We start from the raw sequence: 22,962 nt of genomic DNA on the forward strand, positions 1-22,962 counted from the left end.
AATAACTGGTGCATTTGGTGGGTTTCAGGTTACTGTGCAGCAACATGTGAAAAAGAGCAAACCATATTGTTTCTTAACATTTCCTAAGCCTCCACACAAATCTGTAGTCCACGAAGTGATGTGCAGGATGGTTGCTGCAGCTGAGAAAAAAAGAATGCCCTTTCTTTTGCGAGTTGGTGATCAACCAGTTTATGCACTTATGGTGCAACTGAGTAATGAAAATCCTGAAGCCTTCAAAGACATTGTGCCATTTCTTGGGCCTTTCCACACACAGTGCTCATTCATGTCTGCCATTTATAAACGGTTTGATGGTTCTGGCTTGTCTGACATACTGGTTGCTGCACAGGCCATTGCTGAAGGTTCAGTAGAGAAGGCACTACGTGGGAAACACTACAAACGTAACATCAGATGTCTTCGGTTGATGTATGAAGCTCTGAGTCGACGCATGATCAGAGAAGGCATGTAGGATGGGGTGTCCCTGTCTCAAAATACAAAGGAGAAGATTGCCATACTTTAGGAATCCTCCACAACTCCAGAGCAAAAGCAGGAAGTCTACTCAGAGTTGGAATCTCACCCAGATATTGTGTCCTTCGTGGAACAAGTGTTCCAGAGTGCCGAGTCATCTAACAGTTCCATGGTTAAGTATTGGTTGAGTTTCATGTCCATGGTAGAAGTTCTGATGCTGAATATCCATGCAGTGAAAACAAGAAACTGGGATGAATTCAAGGCTTCATTGCGAATGATGATGCCATGGCTCCATGTCTCCGACAATGACCGGTATGCTCGCTGGCTTGTGGAATTCTGGCTTGAAGTAAGTAGTCTTCCTGAGGAAAAGGCCAGATACCTATGAGATGGATTGTTTGCACAATCAATGACTGGCAGGCCATATTCATGTTTGCCTCTAGACCTCTGGATTGAAATGACAAAGCAAAGGTTCCAAGATGAAGGCTGGATGGCTGAAAATTCTGCGGAATGAGAAGATGCTGTTAACTACTACGAGGAACGTGAACTCAGTCAACAGAGTAAGGGCAGCTCTTCACACACTGGCACAGATGAAGACCTCTGCTCTAAAGCATATTGAGAATACCCCCAGTCATCTGAAGATTGACGAACAGGTTGTCCAAGACCTAGACAGTTGCATCACTGAGTTTGACTGTGACCCATTTGACTTGGATAAACCACAACTGAGAGCTCTGGTATCCGGTGTTGTCGCCTCAGGTGACCTGGTACGTGATTTTGAAAGTGCTCACGAAGATGGTGAAACAAGAGTGACTCAATTCTTCAGAGAACGAATGTTTTCACAGAACACACCATTTGATGCTACTATACACAGATGTTCAAGATACACTTTCAGCAAACCTCCTGTAACTGGGGATTCAGTCTCAGGCAAAGTGACAAAGACAGATGCTATGGAAAACAGAGCAATGGCATCGTTAATTTGGCTGGCAGAATCTGGTGAAGAGAAGTTTACTCTCGCACAGGTGATGGAATTTCGCATGACAGATTAATGTTAACCCATATTTAACATCAACGGTACCATGAAGAAAGTGAAAAAATCAAAGTGAGTTGAGAAATTAAACATGCAGCCTGTCGAACCTTTTCCAGATCAGTACATTGCCCAAGTCGGTATGGGTTTCCTGTGGGGATTAGCGACCCCAACTGCAGAAGATCGTGAGAAAGCTGATGGGTCTGCCCTCACGTGGGGAGATTATGCTGAAAAGCTTTTTTCCGTGATTCGCAGAAGGCATCCAAATGCAAGCCAGATTGTTTTTATAAATGCCTATGGTGTGGAAAATTCCATCAAAGACAGTGAGCATGAGCGTCGTAAATCCACGACAGCATATAGAGATGGGTCCAGAAATGTGTACATGAAAACATCAGATAGGTTTCCTGCCACAAAGAACTTCCAGGTGCTGTTCAGCAATCAGGGAAACAAACAAAGGCTGCAAAAGTTTCTGAAGAATGAGTTCACCAAGCTTGTAAAGAATCATAGAGAAATTGACTTTGTGTACTCCATCAGTCAAAATTGTTGGAACATCTCCTCCGGAGAAAGGATGGAAGAATTTGAATGTAAGTCACATTGAGGCGGACACAATGCTGTTCTTCATCTATTCGCAAATCCGAAAAGCAGGAAAAATGGAGACAGTCGTGATTGATGCCGAGGACACAGATGTAGTGATTCTTTCTGCATATGTTGCACATCAACTGGAGGGCACCCTTGCTATCAAACGGAAAGACAAAATCATCAGCTACAGAGACCTTTGCTCTGATGATGTAGCTGAAATATTAATCGCATTACACATCCATAGTGGATCTGATACAACATCTGGCTTCTATGGACATGGGAAAAACAGTTTATGAAAAAGGAAAAGGAACTCAAGAGGCACGCAATCTTTTGAAAGATGTTGGCAAAACACTTCCAGTGACACAAAAGGTGCTTCAGCAAATGGCCACATTCACTATTAGACACATCTATAATGACACAATCAGTGAAACGTTAGGGGAAGCCAGAGCATGGAAGTGGGGTCAGATGAAAAACAAGTCCACGTCCCGCATCCCACCAGATCCAGATTCTCACAATCTGCATGTGACGCGAGTTAACTACCAAGTTTACATTCAACTAAACTATGACAAGCCGGACACACCCCCAAATCCCACCAACCATGGATGGACAATGAAAGACGGTAGATGTGTGTCAGTAAGGTATACCCATGATGCACTCCCAAGAAGTTTACATGACTTGGTTGAACAAGAACAGACATTGTTGCACAATGAGGCTGAAAGTAATGATGAAGTTTGTGACTCTGGAGCCAGCGACTCAGATTGTGACTGAACGATTACATGTATGTGTTTCAATGGAGATTTCATTTCATTTCATTTACAACTGTAAAAACATTGCCACAGTCAAAATATAAGAGATGTTAATATTATTTTATTATGACTGCCTTAGATAAAAGACAGTTTGGACAGTACATCAAACTTTGCTCAATGCAAATTACAAGAATACTTACCGGGAAAGCGTCAATTGCCGGGAATTCAGATAATTCATGTTTTATTTCATTTTCCATTGAAACACTGTTGCTCTCCAGACAAAATGAAGGAATGTTGATATTCTTTCATCATATTACTGTTCTTGATAAAGTACAGGAGGGACATACAAAAGAATGGTATAACCTACCTGAACAGTGTAAAAGTTGAGAAATTGATATTATGTACACATCATGTTCTGAAAATAAAGACAATGATTGCGTCATTCTCTTCTTGTCTCAATTTGTTGTGCACTCCCACATATAAACAAACATTTACTTGCATGAAAAGATTCACTGCCAATAATATTATGAGAAGAAAGTTGATTTTTTACTATTTTCCAGATGTTACTCGACGACAATTTGGATTTGGCCCCCGAAAAGTTATATTTCATATTTTGTGACTTAACCCTTAAATATAACAATCTGGAATGGTAATATATGACATCCTTGACCTTCAAAATATATATTTTGACCCAAAAATCATAAAAATCGGACATGTAGAACCAAAGATATGCAATTTTTGATATACTGGAAGTAGCATGGCGGCCATTTTGAATTTTCGCATCTGGCCGAGTTAGCCCACATTTTCACGAGGTTCACCCCAGCTCATTTTAATCAGCACCCTCAAATTGACGAAAATCAACCTTCAAACCTTGGTCCTGGAAAAACGGTCACGGGACCCTATTGTGGGAATTCTACTATAATGTAAAACAAACACGAACAACACCAGTTTCAGATAGACTGGGTGTTTTTCATTTTCTCTCCCAGCAGTAGTCATGGCGGGAATTCATCATTTGTTCACGGTGCCGGTGATAACTCACCTTCTACTCGCGAAAGACACAGTGGTATCTATAACATCCACCGACTAATGCCAGCAGATAGGAGTATGGGACACCCAGTTTAACGTCCATCCAATGGAAGGTACACACATAAATTCCTCGCCCTGCATGTGAAACACCAGGACGACACTTTATAGCTGGGTCAGAATATGAATGTGATGAATGGAAGGTCGTGACGTGTGATCACATGATGCCCGGCTCGAGCACAGAAGAGATAAAGCTGAGGGTCGGCTCGGCCGCGGGGTTTTGTCCCTGGGGCATTGCCATTGTATGTCGCCGGCTCACTTGGTGCTCATTGAATGGTGAGAACACTGATTGATATATAATACTGATTTATTTTGCGGTGATTAGTTGCGCGTGTGTACCTTACTGCTTGTACTCCATGCTGCGCTTGTATTTCCTGGTGTGCCCGTAGAAGCGGCTCCAATCAAATGGAATAAAGCCTAAACTCTGAAGGTTCTTCTCTCGCTTTCATTTCAATTTATTCCATTTGCGCAGCGCTTCGACGATGGCGTACGCTTCCTTCTCTATCGCTGAGTGTCTCTGCTCGCTTCCAGAGAGAGTTCTCGAGAAGAACGCGACGGGTCTCCCAGACTGATTAAGCGTAGCAGCTATGGCGTGATTTGAAGCGTCGGTTTCCACCACGAAGGGCACCGAGCTATCGATCGATAAAACCACGGCATTACTGATATCGTCTTTGAGGTTGTGGAAAGCTCTCACAACAGCGGCATCTGGTGGAAAGTTTTTGCAATGCACTAGGGGATGTATTTTCTCGGAGTATTGCGAAATCCATCTCGCATAGTAAGCAAACATGCCGATCACCCGGCGCATCGTCTGCAGGTCCTGAGGTGGTGGTAGCTCACGGAGCGGGCGCAATCGTTCAGGATCAGGCTTAATTGTGCCGTCGGCTATTGTGTAGCCGAGAAGGTCAATTGACCTTGCCGAGAATACGCATTTCTCATAGTTGAGAGTCAGATTATATTTTCTAGCAATGCCCAAGAATCTGTCCAGATTCATATCATGTTCCCCCTGATCCCTACCGCACACTGTGACATTGTCCACGTAAACAAAAGTGTCTTTGAGGTTTTCATCTGAGATGATGTCGTCCATAACTCGTTGGAAGCAAGCTACTCCATTCGTGACACCGAATGGAATCCTCCTGAATTGGAAGAGGCGCCTACCTGCCTGGAATGCGGTGTAAGGTTTGTCTTCCTCTCGGATGGGAATTTGATGATAGGCGCTTCGCAAGTCGATGGTGCTGAATACCTTATAATTGGCCACGCGTTCGACCATCTCGTCTATGCGCGGCAGGGGGTAGGCATCGAGTTGGGTAAAGCGATTGACCGTTTGGGAATAATCGACAACCATTCGTTTCTTATGGTTCTGACTGCTGGTTACTAACACCTGTGCGCGCCATGGCGAATCGCTCGGTTCTATAATTCCTTCTTCCAGTAATCGCTTGGTTTCCGAAGTGATGAAATTCATGTCAGCAGTGGTATATCGCCGCGATTTGATCGCTATCGGTTTGCAGACCGGCGACAGGTTAGCGAACAGCTGGGGGGACGTCACCTCCGTGGTGGTCAACGCATTTAAAATTAGACGAGGCTTGCTTCCTCCAAAGGGTATTTCGACGCTCGTGTGCTGCTTGAGGACATTATGACCCAGAATTACGTCTGCGCACAAATCACGAAGCACCAGTACCCTTACATCCCGATGCGTGTACCCTTTTACGTCCAATTCGACTTTGCAGTACCCTCGTACGCGGGATTGTAGTGAGGTGGCGGCCATGCATACCGTATTGTCTGTCGGGTGGATTATCCATTTCCTGCCCTTTACTAGCGAGCTGTTGACGAAACTTTCAGAGCTACCGGTATCAATCAGTGCCTCAGCCATATGCCCGTTAATTCGTACGTTGATGATAGCCTTGGGTAGATTCCCCGGGGAGGCTGCAGTTAATTTATTTTGCGAGTAGAGAGCCGCAGAAGTGGGTTTATTTCTCCTTAGAGTAGATTTACATACCCTGGCATAATGCCCTTTCTTGTCGCAATTCATGCATGTGGCATCTCTGGCGGGGCATTTTTGACGAGGGTGCCTTTTGTACCCACAAAAGAAGCATTTACCAACCGGAGCAGTTGCTGAGGAGTTTGACGTGGCCTGGGTATCCGGCTCCTCGGGTGTTTCTCCATCCCCTATGTCTGGCTGTGTCTGTGTCAGTGGGGTTCCTTGGGTTCCCATCGTAGCAGCGTTCATTAGCAGCATCGGTGTCCCAAATGACTCAGATTGCTGCTGAGCCGTATCCATCGCTCGTGCCTGATCGACTACCTTGTCAAGAGTGGGTTGCGCTTTCTCTAGTAAGCGTTGCCGTATGTGGGCTGATCTGAGTCCTTGGATGAATGCCTCCCGTGTCGCTTCCTTTCGGTGTTCCTCGGCGCTTACGGCCCGGAAGCTGCCGTCTTTTCCCAGCTGATTCAGAGCTTGCAGGAACTGATCGATTGTCTCCCCGGCTGCTTGCTTGCGTGTGTTGAGAAGATGTCGTATGTATACCTCGTTCTTGCGCTTCACGTAGAGCGCCTGCAGCACGTCGATCGCTGCTTCGTAAGTGTCGCACTCCGAGAAGAGCCTGTACACGCTGGGCGAGACATGATTCACGAGAGCGGCAAATTTGTCAGCTCCCTCCTCGATGATGGTCAGATAGTGTGAGAAGGAACAGAACCAATGCGACCATTTCATTTCTGCGTCAGTCGCGTTTGGGTCTGCGTCGAACCTCTCTGGTTTGTAGATCTTGTCCATCGTTGGTTGAGAGAGCCGAGAAAACCAAATGGAATAAATTGAAATGAAAGCGAGAGAAGAACCTTCAGAGTTTAGGGATTATTAGGGATACATTATTTGCTGGGAAACCACTTCACGCTCGTTACGGACCAACGATCCGTGGCATTCATGTTTGATGGGAAAAATAACGGGAAAATTAAGAATGAAAAAATTATGAGATGGCGGATAGACCTAGCTTGCTATAGTTACGACATTGTTTACCGGCCCGGGAGGGAAAACCCTGCTGCAGACACCTTCTCGCGGGTCTACTGCTCGGCGGTAATCAGTCGGCCTTTGCAAGACCTCCATGTGTCTCTGTGCCACCCGGGGGTAACCAGAATGGCATATTTCGCACGCAGACGGAACCTGCCCTATTCTATTGAAGATATTAAACAAATGAATGCTTCATGCCCTGTTTGTGCTGAACTAAAACCCAGATTCTATGGTGCGGCTCCTGGCAGACTGATCAAGGCCACTTCTCCCTTCGAGAGACTAAACATTGACTTCAAAGGGCCCCTGCCGACCGAGACAGACAACAGATACATATTCACTGTTGTTGATGAGTATTCAAGGTTCCCTTTCGCGTTTCCGTGCTCGGATATGACCTCGGGCACTGTCGTGAAATGTCTGTCTGACCTCTTCGCTATGTTTGGGAAACCTTCGTACATACATTCAGACAGAGGGCCGTGTTTCATGTCGGCCGGGCTAAAACAGTTCCTATTAGAGCACGGCATCGCAACTAGTCGAACGACGGGTTACAACCCACAGGGTAACGGTCAGGTGGAACGTTATAATGGAGTTATTTGGAAAGCCGTAACTCTGGCGTTGAAATCAAGAGGACTGGGCCCCGAGCGGTGGGAGGTTACCCTTCTCGACGCTCTGAATTCCATACGCTCTTTGCTCTGCACGTCCACCAATGCGACTCCTCACGACCGAATGTTTACTCACCAGCGACGTTATGTTGACGGCCAATCGGTGCCCAACTGGCTAACCCATCCCGGAACAGTGTTCATAAAACGCCCGGTACGACAAAGCAAGTATGAACCCCTGGTGGAAGGGGTCGAGCTCATCGATACTAATCCAGAATACGCTCATGTCAGGCTCCCGGATGGCAGGGAGACCACCGTGTCGGTTCGTCATTTGGCTCCCTCAGGGACTCCCCCCGCCGGTACACCACCATCTGGCACACCTCCCTCTGACATTCCCCCCCCAGGTGTTTCTCCCCCAGGGACTCCACCCGAGAAGGGAGACGGCGGAGCTACCGCGTTCCACCCGGGGGCGATCGGGGAGTCATCTCCGGCACGAGTCGAGGCTCACCAAAAGGATCGGAAGCCTCCCTCAAGTGAAACCGCCATCTACTCCCGGAGAGGCCGGCGAATAATACCCCCTCGCCGACTCAATCTGTAAAGGGGATTATCGGCATCCTCGATGCTCATGCTCCTATATGCCCGTTACATAATATATCGATGCTCATTACCATGCTCCTACAACTCACAATAATCCTCACTGCTTGGCATGTATGCTTCTGTAGTTTAGATAGTTCGCGTTGCTTGAAATGTATACTCCTGTTGCGCTGAAGTAATCATGGTGCGTTAGTTGGGCCTCTAGTTGCATTTTAAAGGTGGGGAGAATGTAGTGAATGGAAGGTCGTGACGTGTGATCACATGATGCCCGGTTCGAGCACAGAAGAGATAAAGCTGAGGGTCGGCTCGGCCGCGGGGTTTTGTCCCTGGGGCATTGCCATTGTATGTCGCCGGCTCACTTGGTGCTCATTGAATGGTGAGAACACTGATTGATATATAATACTGATTTATTTTGCGGTGATTAGTTGCGCGTGTGTACCTTACTGCTTGTACTCCATGCTGCGTTTGTATTTCCTGGTGTGCCCGTAGAAGCGGCTCCAATCAAATGGAATAAAGCCTAAACTCTGAAGGTTCTTCTCTCGCTTTCATTTCAATGAACTCGGCCTATGTGGTTCAAAGGTAAATGCGCTACTTCTGCACTACCCTATCAGACTTGTACAAAGCACGACATCGGTCCACAATAGGCAGATGAAACCGACAAGAGATGACATTGTTCCATAATAAGTGGGAAGAAAAATCCCAAAACAATTGCACAGCATCCAACCTCCTCACACCACCATGCTGATCATACAGTGAAGACTTATCTTTCATCAAACTCTTCATTGATCACCCCCCTTTCCCCATTAGCTTTATCATACTTGTGAGTGCTCATCTCCTTTTACACACATCGAGCTAATGATATGCACGACATGGATAATGCATTCACCTTGACTGATTCTTCCTATATTTTTCATTATTCAAGTTAAAGATGCATGCTTAAATGACAACTGATTTTTTTGTTAAAAACTTCTCAATTTATAATCACAGATAATATATTATTGGAGGCTGAATTGAAAAAATATATATATATATATATATATATATATATATATATATATATATATATATATATATATATATCTTCTTCTTTCGGCTGCTCCCGTAAGGGGTCGCCACAGTGGATCAACCGTCTCCATTTTGCTCTATCCTCGACATCTTCCATTGACACTCCAACCACCCGCATGTCCGCCCTCACCACATCCATGAACCTCTTCTTTGGCCTTCCTCTTCTCCTCCTACCTGGCGGCTCCATCTTCACCATCCTTCTCCCGTTATACTCCGCTTCCCTCCTGTGCACATGTCCAAACCATCTCAATCTCGCCTCTCTCACTTTGTCTCCAAACCGTCCTACCTGCGCTGTCCCTCTAATATACTCATTCCTTATCCTATCCATCCTTGTCACTCCCAACGAAAATCCCAGCATCTTCAACTCTGCCACCTCCAGCTCCGCTTCCTGTCTTTTTGTCAGCGCCACCGCCTCCAAACGATACAACATAGCTGGTCTCACTACCGTCTTATATACTTTCCCCTTAACTCTTGCAGCTACCCTTCTGTCACAAATCACTCCTGCAACTCTTCTCCACCCACTCCATCCTGCCTGCACTCTCTTTTTCACTTCTCTCCCACACTCCCCATTACTTTGGATAGGTGATCCCAAGTATTTAAACCCATCCACCTTCCCCACCTCAACTTCTTGCAACCACACTACACCACCACCCTCCCTCTCATTTACACACATGTACTCCATCTTACTCCTACTGACTATCATTCCCCTTCTCTCCAGTGCGTACCTCCACCTCTCAAGGCTCGCCTCAGCCTGCTCCCTATTCTCCCTACAGATCATGATGTCATCCGCAAACATCATAGTCCATGGGGACTCCAGTCTGATCTCGTCCGTCAACCTGTCCATCACCATTGCAAACAGGAAAGGGCTCAGAGTCGATCCTTGGTGCAATCCCACTTTTACCTTAAACCGGTCCGTCATTCCTACCGCACACCTCACCGCTGTCACACTGTCCTCATATATATCCTGCACGATCCTCACATACTTCTCCACCACTCCCGACTTCCTCATACAATACCACAACTCCTCTCTTGGCACCCTATCATAAGCTTTCTCTAAATCCACAAACACACAATGTAACTCCTTCTGGCCTTCCCTATACCTCTCCATCAACATTCTCAAAGCAAACATCGCATCATTGGTGCTCTTTCCTGGCATAAACCCATATTGCTGCTCACAGATCATCACCTCTCCTCTCAACCTCGCTTCCACTACTCTTTCCCACAACTTCATGGTGTGGCTTAACAACTTTATCCCTCTGTAATTTCCACAGCTCTGCACATCACCCTTGTTCTTGAAAATCGGAACCAGTACACTTAATCTCCACTCCTCCGGCATCCTCTCACTTTCCAAGATTTTATTAAACAATCTGGTTAACAACCCCACTGCCATCTCTCCTTAGCACTTCCATGCCTCCACTGGTATGTCATCTGGGCCAACCGCCTTTCCACTTTTCATCCTCTTCATAGCAGTCCTCACTTCATCCTTACTGATCCACCCCACTTCCTGATTCACTATCTCCACCTCATCCAACCTTCTCTCTCTCTCATTTTCTTCATTCATCAGCTCCTCAAAGTACTCCATCCACCTTCTCAACACACTCTCCTTGCACGTCAGCACATTTCCATTTACGTCCTTTATCACCCTAACCTGCAGCACATCCTTCCCAGCTCGGTCCCTCTGTCTTGCCAATTGGTCTAAATCCTTTTCCCCTTCTTTTGTATCCAACTTCTCATACAGCTCGTCATATGCCTTTTTCTTAGCCTTTGCCACCTCTCTCTTTACCTTTCGCCGCCACTCCTTGTACTCCTGCCTACTTTCTTCATCTCTCTGACTATCCCACTTCTTTTTCACCAACCCCTTCTTCCTTATACTTACCTGTACTTCCTTATTCCACCACCAAGTCTGCTTATCTTCCTTCCTCTGTCCAGATGTCACACCAAGTACCTTCCTAGCTATCTCCCTCACAACTTCTGCTGTAGTTTCCCAATCATCCCACCCATCTTTACCACCATCCAACACCTGTCTCGCCTCCTCCCTAAATTCCACGCAACAGTCTTCCTCCTTCAGCTTCCACCATCTGGTCCTTGGTTCAGCCCTCACTCTCTTCCTCAACCTCACCTCCAAAATCATCCGACAGACCACCAATCGATGCTGTCAAGCTACACTCTCCCCTGCCACCACCTTACAGTCTCTAATCTCTTTCAGGTTGCATCTCCTGCTTAAGATGTAATCCACCTGTGTGCACTTTCCTCCACTCTTGTACGTCACCCTGTGTTCCTCCTTCTTCTTGAAATACATATTTACCACTGCCATTTCCATTCTTTTTGCAAACTCTACCACCATTTGCCCTTCCACATTTATCTTGTTTAGACCATACCTACCCATCACCTCCTCATCCTTTTTATTCCCTTCCCCAACATGCCCATTGAAATCTGCTCCAATCACCACTCTTTCATCCTTGGATACACTCTCCACCACTTCATCTAACTCACTCCAGAAATCTTCTTTATACTCCATCTCACACCCCATATGTGGGGCATATGCACTGATGACATTCATCATCACCCCTTCAATTTCCAACTTCACACTCATCATTTGGTCAGACACTCTCCTCACCTCCAATACCCTCTTGACATAATCTTCCTTCAGGATTACCCCGACACCATTTCTCCTCCTATCCACACCATGGTAGAACAGTTTGAAACCACCTCCAATGCTCCTGACCTTACTCCCCATCCAGTTGGTCTCTTGTACACACAGTATGTCCACCTTTCTTCTCTCCATCATATCAGTCAACTCTCGCCCTTTGCCAGTCATCGTCCCAACATTCAGAGTTCCAACTCTCACCTCCACACTTCTACCCTTCCCCCTCTCCCACTGCCTCCGGACTCGCCTTCCCCGTCTCCTTCTCCTCCTTCCCCCAGTAGTAGCACAATTTCCACTGGTACCCTGCTGACCACCGGTACCGGTGGCGGTCGTTGGTAACCCGGGCCTCAACCGATCCGGGATGGAAATTCGTTTTGTTGTCCGCATAATGATTTGGCATAGGTATTTACGCCGGATGCCCTTCCTGACGCAACTCTGGTCGCCTCTTACGACACACAGGGATATGGTAAACCTATTCCAACCGGGGCATACACCGGGCCCAGTACAACTGGTACTCATTTCGCCGACCTCGGAAGGATGACAGGCTGAGTCAACCCCCTGGTGTTATACGACTTGGTACATATATATATATATATATATATATATATATATATATATATATATATATATATCTGTATATATATGTATATCACCTCCTCTATATATGTATATCATATATACACATATATATATATATATATATATATATATATATATATATATATATATATACATACATATATATATATATATATATATATATATATATATATATATATATATATATATATATATACATATACATATACATATATATATATATATATATATATATATATATATATATATATATACATATATACATATATACATATATATATACATAGACATATATATATATATATACATATATATATATATATACATATATATATATATATATATAAATATAAATATATATATATATATATATATATATATATACATATATGCCAAACTCTATAAATGTTATAATAAAACATTAACCTCAAGTTTATGACGATATTCCTCTCCATAAAAAAATGACAAAACTCGAAAGCATGTGAAAATGCAAAGCCCTTCCGCATCTGCTTTGTACTCGAATTAAACGACGAAAACGACAGTTGAAAAAAATTTTGTCCATATTATTAATTTGTGTTCTCCACAATCTCATATTGATGACAATAGTTAAATTGATAAAAATGTTACGGCCTGGACATACATACTGAATGTAAATGGTAAACAAGAATATCGATTAAAATATTTATGGCTGGTCTACCACTTCACCGATGACATCATCCTTACAATCCTGTATTCCCCATTGGGAGTCGAATGAGATGTGCCAAGTTTCAAATTTTTCCGATCAGCGGTTTCAGAGATATAATGTTTCAATTTTTTGCGTTTAATTGAAGATAGCTGCCATATCACATGACCTATGATGTCAATTATAATTAAAATATTTTCCATGATTGGGGGCATCACTCCTACCCTTAAAATGTTGTGTCAGTCGTATCGGTTAAGTGGTTGCTGAGAAAAAAAAAATGTTTAAAAATAAAAGCAAGAAAAGGACAAAAAGGGGTCAAACGATAACAATAATAACTGGAAGGTCACTCGGTAGAGCGCATCCCTCCGCCACGTAATGCCTGATCCACGAGAAACTATCGAGCCCAATACATTCTTGAAATATCATCCTACACACTGCTATATCGTTTTTGGCCTTAATCTCTCAATGGTGAAGAATCACTTTAAAAATGAAATAATTATCGTATCCAGATCCGGATCCGGATCTTCACCAAAATTGAATCAATTCTTCATTGTCACACACCCATGTCCACCAAGTTTCGTCCGAATCCGTCGAAAACTTTTTGAGATATTGTGCTATACATCACCTCTCGATGGTGACGAATCACTTTAAAAATTCTATTAGTCCGATCTGGATCTGGATCTTCACCAAAATCTAATCAGTTCGTCTTTGTCACACACCCAACCTGTCCACAAAATTTCATCTGGATCCATCCACAACTTTTTGAGATATCCTGTACACAATCAAACAAACAGATGGACAGAAGGGGTGAAAACATAACCTCCTTCACCTTCGATGGTGGAGGTAATAATAATAATAATAATAATAATAATAATAATAATAATAATAATAATAATAATAATAATAATACTAAAAATAGGACCACACATCCTGAAGTTCAACTGGATCAGGAGCAGTCACTCAAACCCCCCGCAGACCCCCTTAGACACTGATTTGTTTTTTAATGCCATGAACAAACTTTGGTACATCATGGGTGATGAAGGTTGCGGTAAAGTTTCATTGAAATCATGTGTGTGTAGTTTCTGAGAAGAAAGCAAATACCTATATTGGGAGGTCAAACACCCCCCCCCCCCCTAAAGACCACCTTAATGAATGCAGATTTTGATGTGGCCAATATACTTAGGTACATCATGGGTCATGAAGGTCATGGTCAAGTTTCATCAAAATCGTGTGTTTGGTTCAAGCGATAACGACTGAGCTGTTTACAGACTGACGACTGACTCACTCACTCACTCACCGATGGACACTGTTTGATCGCATAAGCTCACCTGACTGAATTCCAGTTGAGCTAATAATGAAAATTGTTTCAACAAAATTATTACTTTGTCTTCTCCATATTATCAAAATAAAGCTTTGTTGAAAATTTGATGACAAAAGCTCAAATGGTAAAAAAAAAAAAAGTTATGGCCTGGACACACACAGCCAGACAGATAGAGCCAGACAGATACAGAAGTGATTGCAAAACCCCAGTCTTCTGCTGCGAGGGGGACGGGCCAACTACAAGTGAGGCGAGTCCATCAATTTACCAAAACCCGTTCGTAGCACGTTTTCATGAAAGGAGAGCCTTTGAAGGAATAACGCTTCTGAGATGGTTCTTTGGTTTTAACAAACGATGCAAGGGTTCATCCGTTTCATAAAGATGAGCCAAAGGTCCAAATTTGAGAGACAGACAAGTTCAAAAGTGCCATTGCAGACTTGTTTTAATTTTATTTTAAAAAATTTAATTCAATAAAATATTTTATAAAAGTCATTTTAATTTTACAGTGGATGAAGGCGAGTACAACTTCATCAAGTTGACAGTAACAGACTCCATTCAGAACCTCCATATGTTGTATCAAGAAGAGAAGCAAGTCACGCTCAGCAAATTGTGAAAGTATTACGAAAGAACCCCAACTTGCTGAAACAAGTCAGCATGGTTCCTCGATTAGAAGTGTAACCTTCTACGGTTCTTACTATAATTTACACTACTTAATAACTGCTTTAAGGACCAATAAAGGTAGAGAATAATCACCGATGATAAATACCTCTTTCAAATTAGTCTCCACGGATTACTATAGCATAGCTGTTCGGTAAATCTCATGACGTGACGTCAGAGGACTGGTAGCCTCATGACGACATGCTCGGAATTTTTATTTTCACAAATACAAGATGCAATTCGCAGACTTGATTCGCAGATATTTTCATAAGATCAATTGACCTTTTTAACCAAAGTTAAAAAATAGTGTCCGTGGCACTGTGCACTACAATCAGGGTGACATCACCCCAGGGAAGGAGAGTGAAGAAAAGGATCTTATTTACCTGAAACTTCCTTGTTAGCAATGTAGCTTGGTAACCCTTGCAATATGAAGGTCTTCCAACATTAAAATGGAACAAAAATATTAATAATAATAATAATAATAATATATTACAATGTGTTCAGACATAAAATGCGTTCAGATATATTTTAGTCATAGATATGGACAAAAAAGGAACAGAGCTGGCATATAGACCAAGAAACAAAGTGATGACAAGGACAAACCTCCACTCGCATCGGTGAGGTGTGTGCGGCGCAGAAAGCCCAAGTAACCAGTCCGTGCCCACACCGACTGCGTGTCCCCAAAGCTTAGTCGCGCACAAAAGTGGTCATCGCAGGGTGCAGGCTCGCCGTGCACGCTGAAATAGCCACTTGCATTGTGCACACTCTGCACCCAGATCTGATGAGGGAGAATAAAAAGAAGCCAATGAATGAATGATGAAAGAGAGAGAATGGATGAGCCGTGAAGGATTAACAAGAGGTTCCTTTGTCTAGACGCTTCTCACAACACCAATGCCAAAGTGCACAATTTCCACTTGGTATGGTATTTAGAGAAATATTTTAAATGACAATGGTAATCATGTTGGGCAGAAAAGCACAGTGTGCTCCTACCTCGCCTAGATCTGAATCTCCAAGTGGACCATGATGCTCAGGACTAGCAATGATCACACGTACACCGGGTAGGATCTGTTTGCAACACACATGGCAGGGGCACAACCGAGGATTTTCCTTTAGGAAGGGGAGTGGGGGGTGGACTAAGGTTACGTGCTAAATGAATAAGTAGCAGAGGTCCACAAAATATTAAAGCACAAAATCAAGGTGATGGGGACAGAGTGCAAGAGTGTCATTCACAGTTCCTACTTCTTCTTCTTCTTGCGCATGGCAGCTTGGCTGCCAGGTAGCTGTCATTTTGTTGCAGCGTGACTATGCCGCTGATGCTGTGCCCTTATACCAATACACTGGTACTCATTTCGCCGACCACAGAAGGATGACAGGCTGAGTCAACCCCATCTGGTGTTAATTCAGCATCCAACAGGGCTCGAACTCAGGACCTTAAGATCCCAAGCCAGCCACCTCCCAAGCCAGCCAACCTAACCACCAAGCCAACACCAGGCTTACAGTTCCGACTGAGATACACCTATTGTAATGCAGTGCCAGTAGTGTTAATCCAGTCAAATGATTTTCTCCCATAATTGAGCCAAGGAGGGGACTCAGAAGGAGGGGACTCGTTCTTTTGTCTCGACACTTCTCATGTTGAAGATTTGATGACACATGGACTATGGTAAATCAAAAAAAATGCAGACCTGGTGGAACCAATTTGAAGGCTAATGAAATCAACTCCTGTACTCAGACAATCACCTACTTCTTCCTCTTGGTTTACAAAGGTTAAAGTACAATCACCTAAATAACTCCAAGGGTGATTCACGGTAAACATGCACTTTATGTTCTACCAAATTTGGAAGTGAAGCACAGTTGATGAAACTTATTCTGTTTTTCAATTACCCTTCAACATATATGCATTTCCCATAGGTTTAGTATCAACACCTTAATGCCAGAAGCATCACAGTGTTTTGGGGGGTTACGCAACCATTTCAGAACCTCTGCTTTCACATCCTCATCAGCTTGAACCGTACTGCCACACCAATGCTTCTCACAGTGTTCCAATGAGATGGAAACCATGTGATGACATTTCTCCACTGCAGGGAGATGGTAAAGTGCTTCCCATGTCAACTGCTTTATGATCAAGGTACATTTGTTTTGGAATACCCCTGGTGCTTCCTCCTTAATGGATTTAAGGCACAAATCTTATATAGAAAGCTCTATTGGCTCTATTGGCTCAATTCAAACAGATTTGAATCTCCTCCCATACCACTGGTAGCACAAAGATGAAAATGGTATGATATTAATCGCCAAGGACCGGGGCAGTGAAGGTAAAAATGTTTTTTTTTGTTTAATTCAGACAAAAACGTTTTCATGATTCACATCGATAGATGCCCAAACAAAGCAAGCGTGAACTGTGCTTTGCATGGCTTGGCGGAAAGTCTCGAGACGCTGGTGATTTGCTGTGCCAGGCTCGGTGCACTGTGATTTGCTCCTGGCAAGTGACATCAATACACCCTTACATTACCCATTTATCTTCCGTGTCAGCTTTCCTCATTCTTACAATTTCAAAGTATAAAGATTTGAGCTACAAACAATGCAACAATAAGTGGGTCTGGGGCCAAGGGGTTTGCTAAGTGAATGGTGGGTTCCATACTCCCAGGACTCAAAGTTGGCTCTGCTGCAAGTTCATGCACACTGGTGCGGTGATTGCCCAAAATTAATTGTTCAACACGAGTTACATTTCCTGGAATCACAACACTAATTAGCAGGAAGTATGTTGATCGCCCATTACCAATTAATGTCCCCTTTTAAATCTTATGCACAGATCAAACATACTTCTGTATAAAGAAAGCTGCATCATCGAATTGTCCATCTAATATCTCACAAGTTCCAACCCAAACCGTAACACCAGAAATTTCATTCGACAACACTATCCCACAGCTACTCGTTGCCATCTTGGAAATATCCAGAATGCTTTGTGCAGTTGGAGACATCCATTGCGTTACACAGGAATTGACAAATGTCATTCTTTTACAATAACCGAGGACAAAAAGGCAGCTCAACCATGAAGCATCCTCATGTTACAATATTATGATCTGTGATGCAATTGCTTCTTCCCACTCAGTTCAATGTGAGGACAAACAGTAAAACATCAAGACTAAATTATTCTGAGGATGATAAATTATCACGAACCCAGAGTCAAAGATATGATGAAGGAAATACGTCATCATGAGATGAATGTTTACCTTCCCAGATTCCATGAGAGGCACACTGTGTGGGACTCCCTTCTCTACAATCCGCACCCTGTCATGCCACAATGCCCTCAGGTCCACGTACACTGTGGTAGGATCAGGTCCTGCTGTGCCCTGTAATCATTGGGATGTCGCTTATGGCTGCAGTGATGTTGGGTTCACATACATCGTTCAGATGAAATCGCAAAAGTTGAGATCAACAATCACAGACAGTTATTTTTGCTTTATGTCTTCTCAAGCAAGATAAAATAAGTCGAACACCTGGATGAACAATAACAATGGAGCCAGGAAAGTGAAATGACCACACGAACCTGGAGGCAAACAGCAGGATTAACTCGACAGCTGAAGGCTGCACTCACAGCACGTGCACTCAAGCCAAGGTCACGGAAGAGCTTGGTGAAGGAATGGGTCAGAGGGATGCGTGGACGCTCCTCGGCCAGCACCGCACACGTTCGTACACGTGACAGTTCTACGCCACGACTCTGGGAGCACAAAGATGGAAAAGGGGCACATACACGAGGTAAACTAAAAGTGAAGGCGAGACATTCTTATCCAAAGCAGCAATGTCAATGCAACTGCAAGGAAGCTTCAGTACAGGAACATGTGATTTGACCAATCACATCAATTTTGTTTCCATGTCCCGCATCCATTTCCTTGGATGGAAACTAAACTTAAAAAGAAACTTATTGGATGTAGCGTTATCAAAATTGAAAAATCGCAGGCGAAAGAGAGAAAAAAATACAAATACACCATTACATTACTGTCACACATCAATGTCATGAGTTCAAGGGATAGCTGGGTGAATGAACATCACACCATTGGTGCTGCGACAAAGATACATTTTTGGTTCACTTCACAATCGACCGTATATCAATTCAGATTCACTCATGAAACCCTTGTTTTACACTTACTTTTCCCCCAATTTGGCAGAGAGTAAAGCATCCTCGACTCAATGAATGAACCGTCTGGAAGTTACACCAGAAGCAACGAACAACACATTGGTGTCTCAGCAATTCCCATGGAGGCAGCTGTGTCTTTGCCATGGGAGAGAATGTGGGGTGAGGGTAGTCCCTCAATGCAGGCTAAACGAGAGAGTTCATAGAACACATTACCTTACACTGTCTTGAGAAACAAGGACATGGGCTGGGTCTATAAATGGCAAGTTTGATTGGTAGTGATGACGGAAAAGCCGTAATATTTTGTCCAAGTCCTGCTAAACAGGAGGGTTTTGAGAGGGAGAGTGTCAAAAAGGCGAATTGCGTTCTACGGTGTTCAACTATATAATTCAACTGAAATAAAATGAATATCTTAAAGGTCGGAGAAGCAAGGATTCCAAGAGTTTATCGCCGTTGATGCAGTGTCTGTTACACCACCTTATTTAACATGTTCAATTACAGCAAAACTAGAGGTTCTTGGAAGCAGTAGGAGGGTGGGTGATTGGTGTTCTAGTATTCAAGTATATAATTCAATTGAAATAAAATAAAGATTGTAAAGCTCGTATCAAAAAACAAAATTCCAGAAGTTTACCATCATTGACGCAGTGCCTATTACACCACACCATCGAACACATTACATTAGTTATTCGTGCCGGTTGTTTGTGTCCTTTAGGACGTCCTTATAAACAGAGTTTCCTGTTTGGAATGATTAACCTCCGCCATCGAAGATGGATGGAGGTTACTGTTTTCACCCCTTTCTGTTTGTAACTTACGAAATCTAAATATTTCGTAAGTATATTGATGCCTTCCGTTTCTGTTTGTTTGTTATCATGCCAAAACGAAGTTTTTGCAAGATATGTGAGTCAGCTTGTATGTTTTTTTTGTTTTTTTTGTTTGTTTGTTTGTTTGTTTGTCTGTAATCACGCATAAAAAAATTCTGCAGAGCACAGTTATCATTGGAAATTTTTGTAACTTCGCATATCAGAGGCCTAAAGAGGTCCCTTTCAGCGCATACAATTTTGAAGGTCAAGGTCAAAGGTCAAGGTCAAAGGTCAAGGTCACTTTGTCGCAAATCAGGGGAGTCGACGAAACCCTTATTTTTTGAGTAATTTTGATCGGATCGTCTTCAAACTTCATGGGAATATAGTTCATGGTCTGGCGCTCAGCTGATTAATTTTTGGTGGCGATTGGCCTTGACCTTCATGGTTAGCACCTAAGGTCAAACATATTTGACCACAAGGTCAAATTTTCAAGTTTTAGGAACCATATCATGTAGTACCTCAAATTGAACACCTCGATGAGTGCTTTCTAGATATGTCAAGCTTGAGACATTATGATGTCATTTGGTGACGTTATGAGGCAAATGCATATTTTTCATGGTTACTCTGTAGAACGATTCTCATCGGAATCTCTCGTAGGCAGATATTCGTCAAGGAGTCACTCCTGGTGGATAGCAGCTCTGTTCACCTCAGTGTGACCTTAAAGAAGTCACACGTGGTCACCTTTTGGCAAGATACAGGTCACCCTGTGGGTGACATTGGTTTATTACTTACGAAATCTAAAGATTTCGTAAGTATATTGATGCCTTCCGTTTCTGTTTGTTTGTTTGTTTGTAGGCATGATAACTCGAGAACGGAAGAAGCTACCAATGTCAAATTACACCACGTGATTCAGGAGGGTGGTGGCTAGCGCTGATTAGATTTTGCTCAAAATCGGTCAAAGGTCAAGGTCACAGTGAGGTCAAACATAATTCCGTAAATTCACGTGGAGAAATGGAGTATTTTTGCTTCGCTCGACATTACGAGTTCATTTTAACTTCGATTTTAATTTTGTCTTCGGTTTTTGCGATCGCTTAGGATGCTTAAAACTCGGTTGTCGAAATTCTGGTAAAAATCGGATGTTTTGGAGACGTTTAAAGATTGTATAAAAAATATTTCACTCGACGCATCACGGGTCGTCCCATGATGCAGTGCGCTCGAGCAGACGCGTCGTTGAGTTAGTTAAGGTATAATTGCATGGAGAAATGGAGATTTTTGCTTCGCTCGACGTTAGGATTTTTGATGGTTTGATACAGAATCATCGTAGAAACTTCTGGTTTGCGTCGCTACCTTCTCTAGAGACAGCTTTTATTAGACAAGGTCAGAGGTCAAGTTGACGATTTCGTAAGTACCAGTCTATGACTGCTTGTTTGTTTGTTTGTAGGCACGATAACTCGAGAACGGAAGAAGCAACCAATGTCAAATTACACCATGTGATTCAGGAGGGTGATGGCTTGTGCTGATTAGATTTTGGTCAAAATCGGTCAAAGGTCAACGTCACAGTGAAGTCAAATATTAGATTTTTGATGGCTTGGTACAGATAACTCAAGAACGGCAGAAGCTACCAATGTCAGATTACACCATGTGATTCAGGAGGGTGATGGCTAGTGCTGATTAGATTTTTGTCAAAACCGGTCAAAGGTCAAGGTCACAGTGAGGTCAAACATCCAAAAAATGATAACTCGAGAACGGAAGAAGCTACCAATGTCAAATTACACCACATGATTCAGGAGGGTGGTGGCTCGAGCTGATTAGATTTTGGTCACAATCGGTCAAAGGTCAAGGTCACAGTGAGGTCAAACATCCAAAACATTCGATTTTTGATGGTTTGGTACAGAATCATCGTAGAAACTTCTGGTTTGCGTCGCTACCTTCTCTAGAGACAGCTTTTATGAGACAACGTCAGAGGTCAAGTTGACGATTTCGTAAGTACCAGTCTATGACTGCTTGTTTGTTTGTTTGTTTGTAGGCACGATAACTCGAGAACGGAAGAAGCTACCAATGTCAAATTACACCACGTGATTCAGGAGGGTGATGGCTAGCGCTGATTAGATTTTGGTCAAAATCGGTCAAAGGTCAAGGTCATAGTGAGGTCAAACATAATTCCGTAAATTCATGTGGAGAAATGGAGTATTTTTGCTTCGCTCGACATTACGAGTTCGTTTTAAATTCGATTTTAATTTTGTCTTCGGTTTTTGCGATCGCTTAGGACGCTTAAAACTCGGTTGTTGAAATTCTGGTAAAAATCGGATGTTTTGGAGACGTTTTAAGATTGTATAAAAAATATTTCACTCGACGCGTCACAGGTCGTCACGTGATGCAGTGTGCTCGAGTATACGCGTCGTTGAGTCACGTAAAGGTTTTCCATGTGCGCGCTGACGGTGTTTTCGATAAAGATGGTGTTTAGAAGTCATTTTTTTATCCCAATAAAGGTTATCGTCGCATGCCTGGCTCGCTGAGCCATCGGATTATGTAAAGATTGTTGGTGGATGGCTGAATATTACGGTTTTGTGACTTTGATAAAATAATATTAAATAATTGCGTGGAGCGATGGAGATTTTTGCTTCGGTCGACGTTACGATTTTTGATGATTTGGTACAGAATCATCGTAGAAACTTCTGGTTTGCGGCGCTACCTTCTCTAGAGACAGCTTTTATTAGACAAGGTCAGAGGTCAAGTTGACGATTTCGTAAGTACCAGTCTATGACTGCTTGTTTGTTTGTTTGTTTGTGAACAGTATTACGGAAAAACTCCTTGACGGATTTTGACGAAACTTGGTGGGGGGGGGGGGTAAGGTCTGGTCCAAGGATCATGCCATTAGATTTTGGACTTGGTCCAAAATCCAATATGGCCGCTATGGCGGCCAATTTGAAAAAATATTTGAATTTTTTTTCTTTTGCATTTCTACATGTTTTAAGTGATTTCCAA

At 43.2% G+C, this 22,962-nt stretch overlaps 1 protein-coding gene across 1 annotated transcript in view; it reads right to left on the reverse strand.

The window, feature by feature from the left end:
* The window catches only part of LOC147014093 (disco-interacting protein 2 homolog C-like), a 182,965-nt gene that overhangs the window by 6,755 nt on the left and 153,248 nt on the right, over positions 1-22,962 (reverse strand). Inside the window, exons 33-36 of the mRNA XM_085851748.1 lie at positions 18,593-18,763; positions 18,276-18,395; positions 16,039-16,113; positions 15,652-15,826 (exon numbers count right to left, since the gene is read on the reverse strand). Coding sequence (XP_085707874.1) covers positions 15,652-15,826; positions 16,039-16,113; positions 18,276-18,395; positions 18,593-18,763 — 541 coding nt within the window. The remainder of the gene's footprint in view (positions 1-15,651; positions 15,827-16,038; positions 16,114-18,275; positions 18,396-18,592; positions 18,764-22,962) is intronic.

The sequence above is a fragment of the Eptatretus burgeri genome, chromosome 13 (genome assembly GCF_056783735.1).
Source record: "Eptatretus burgeri isolate ZD-2024b chromosome 13, Ebu_testis_v1, whole genome shotgun sequence".
Taxonomy (NCBI): Eukaryota; Metazoa; Chordata; class Myxini; order Myxiniformes; family Myxinidae; genus Eptatretus; species Eptatretus burgeri.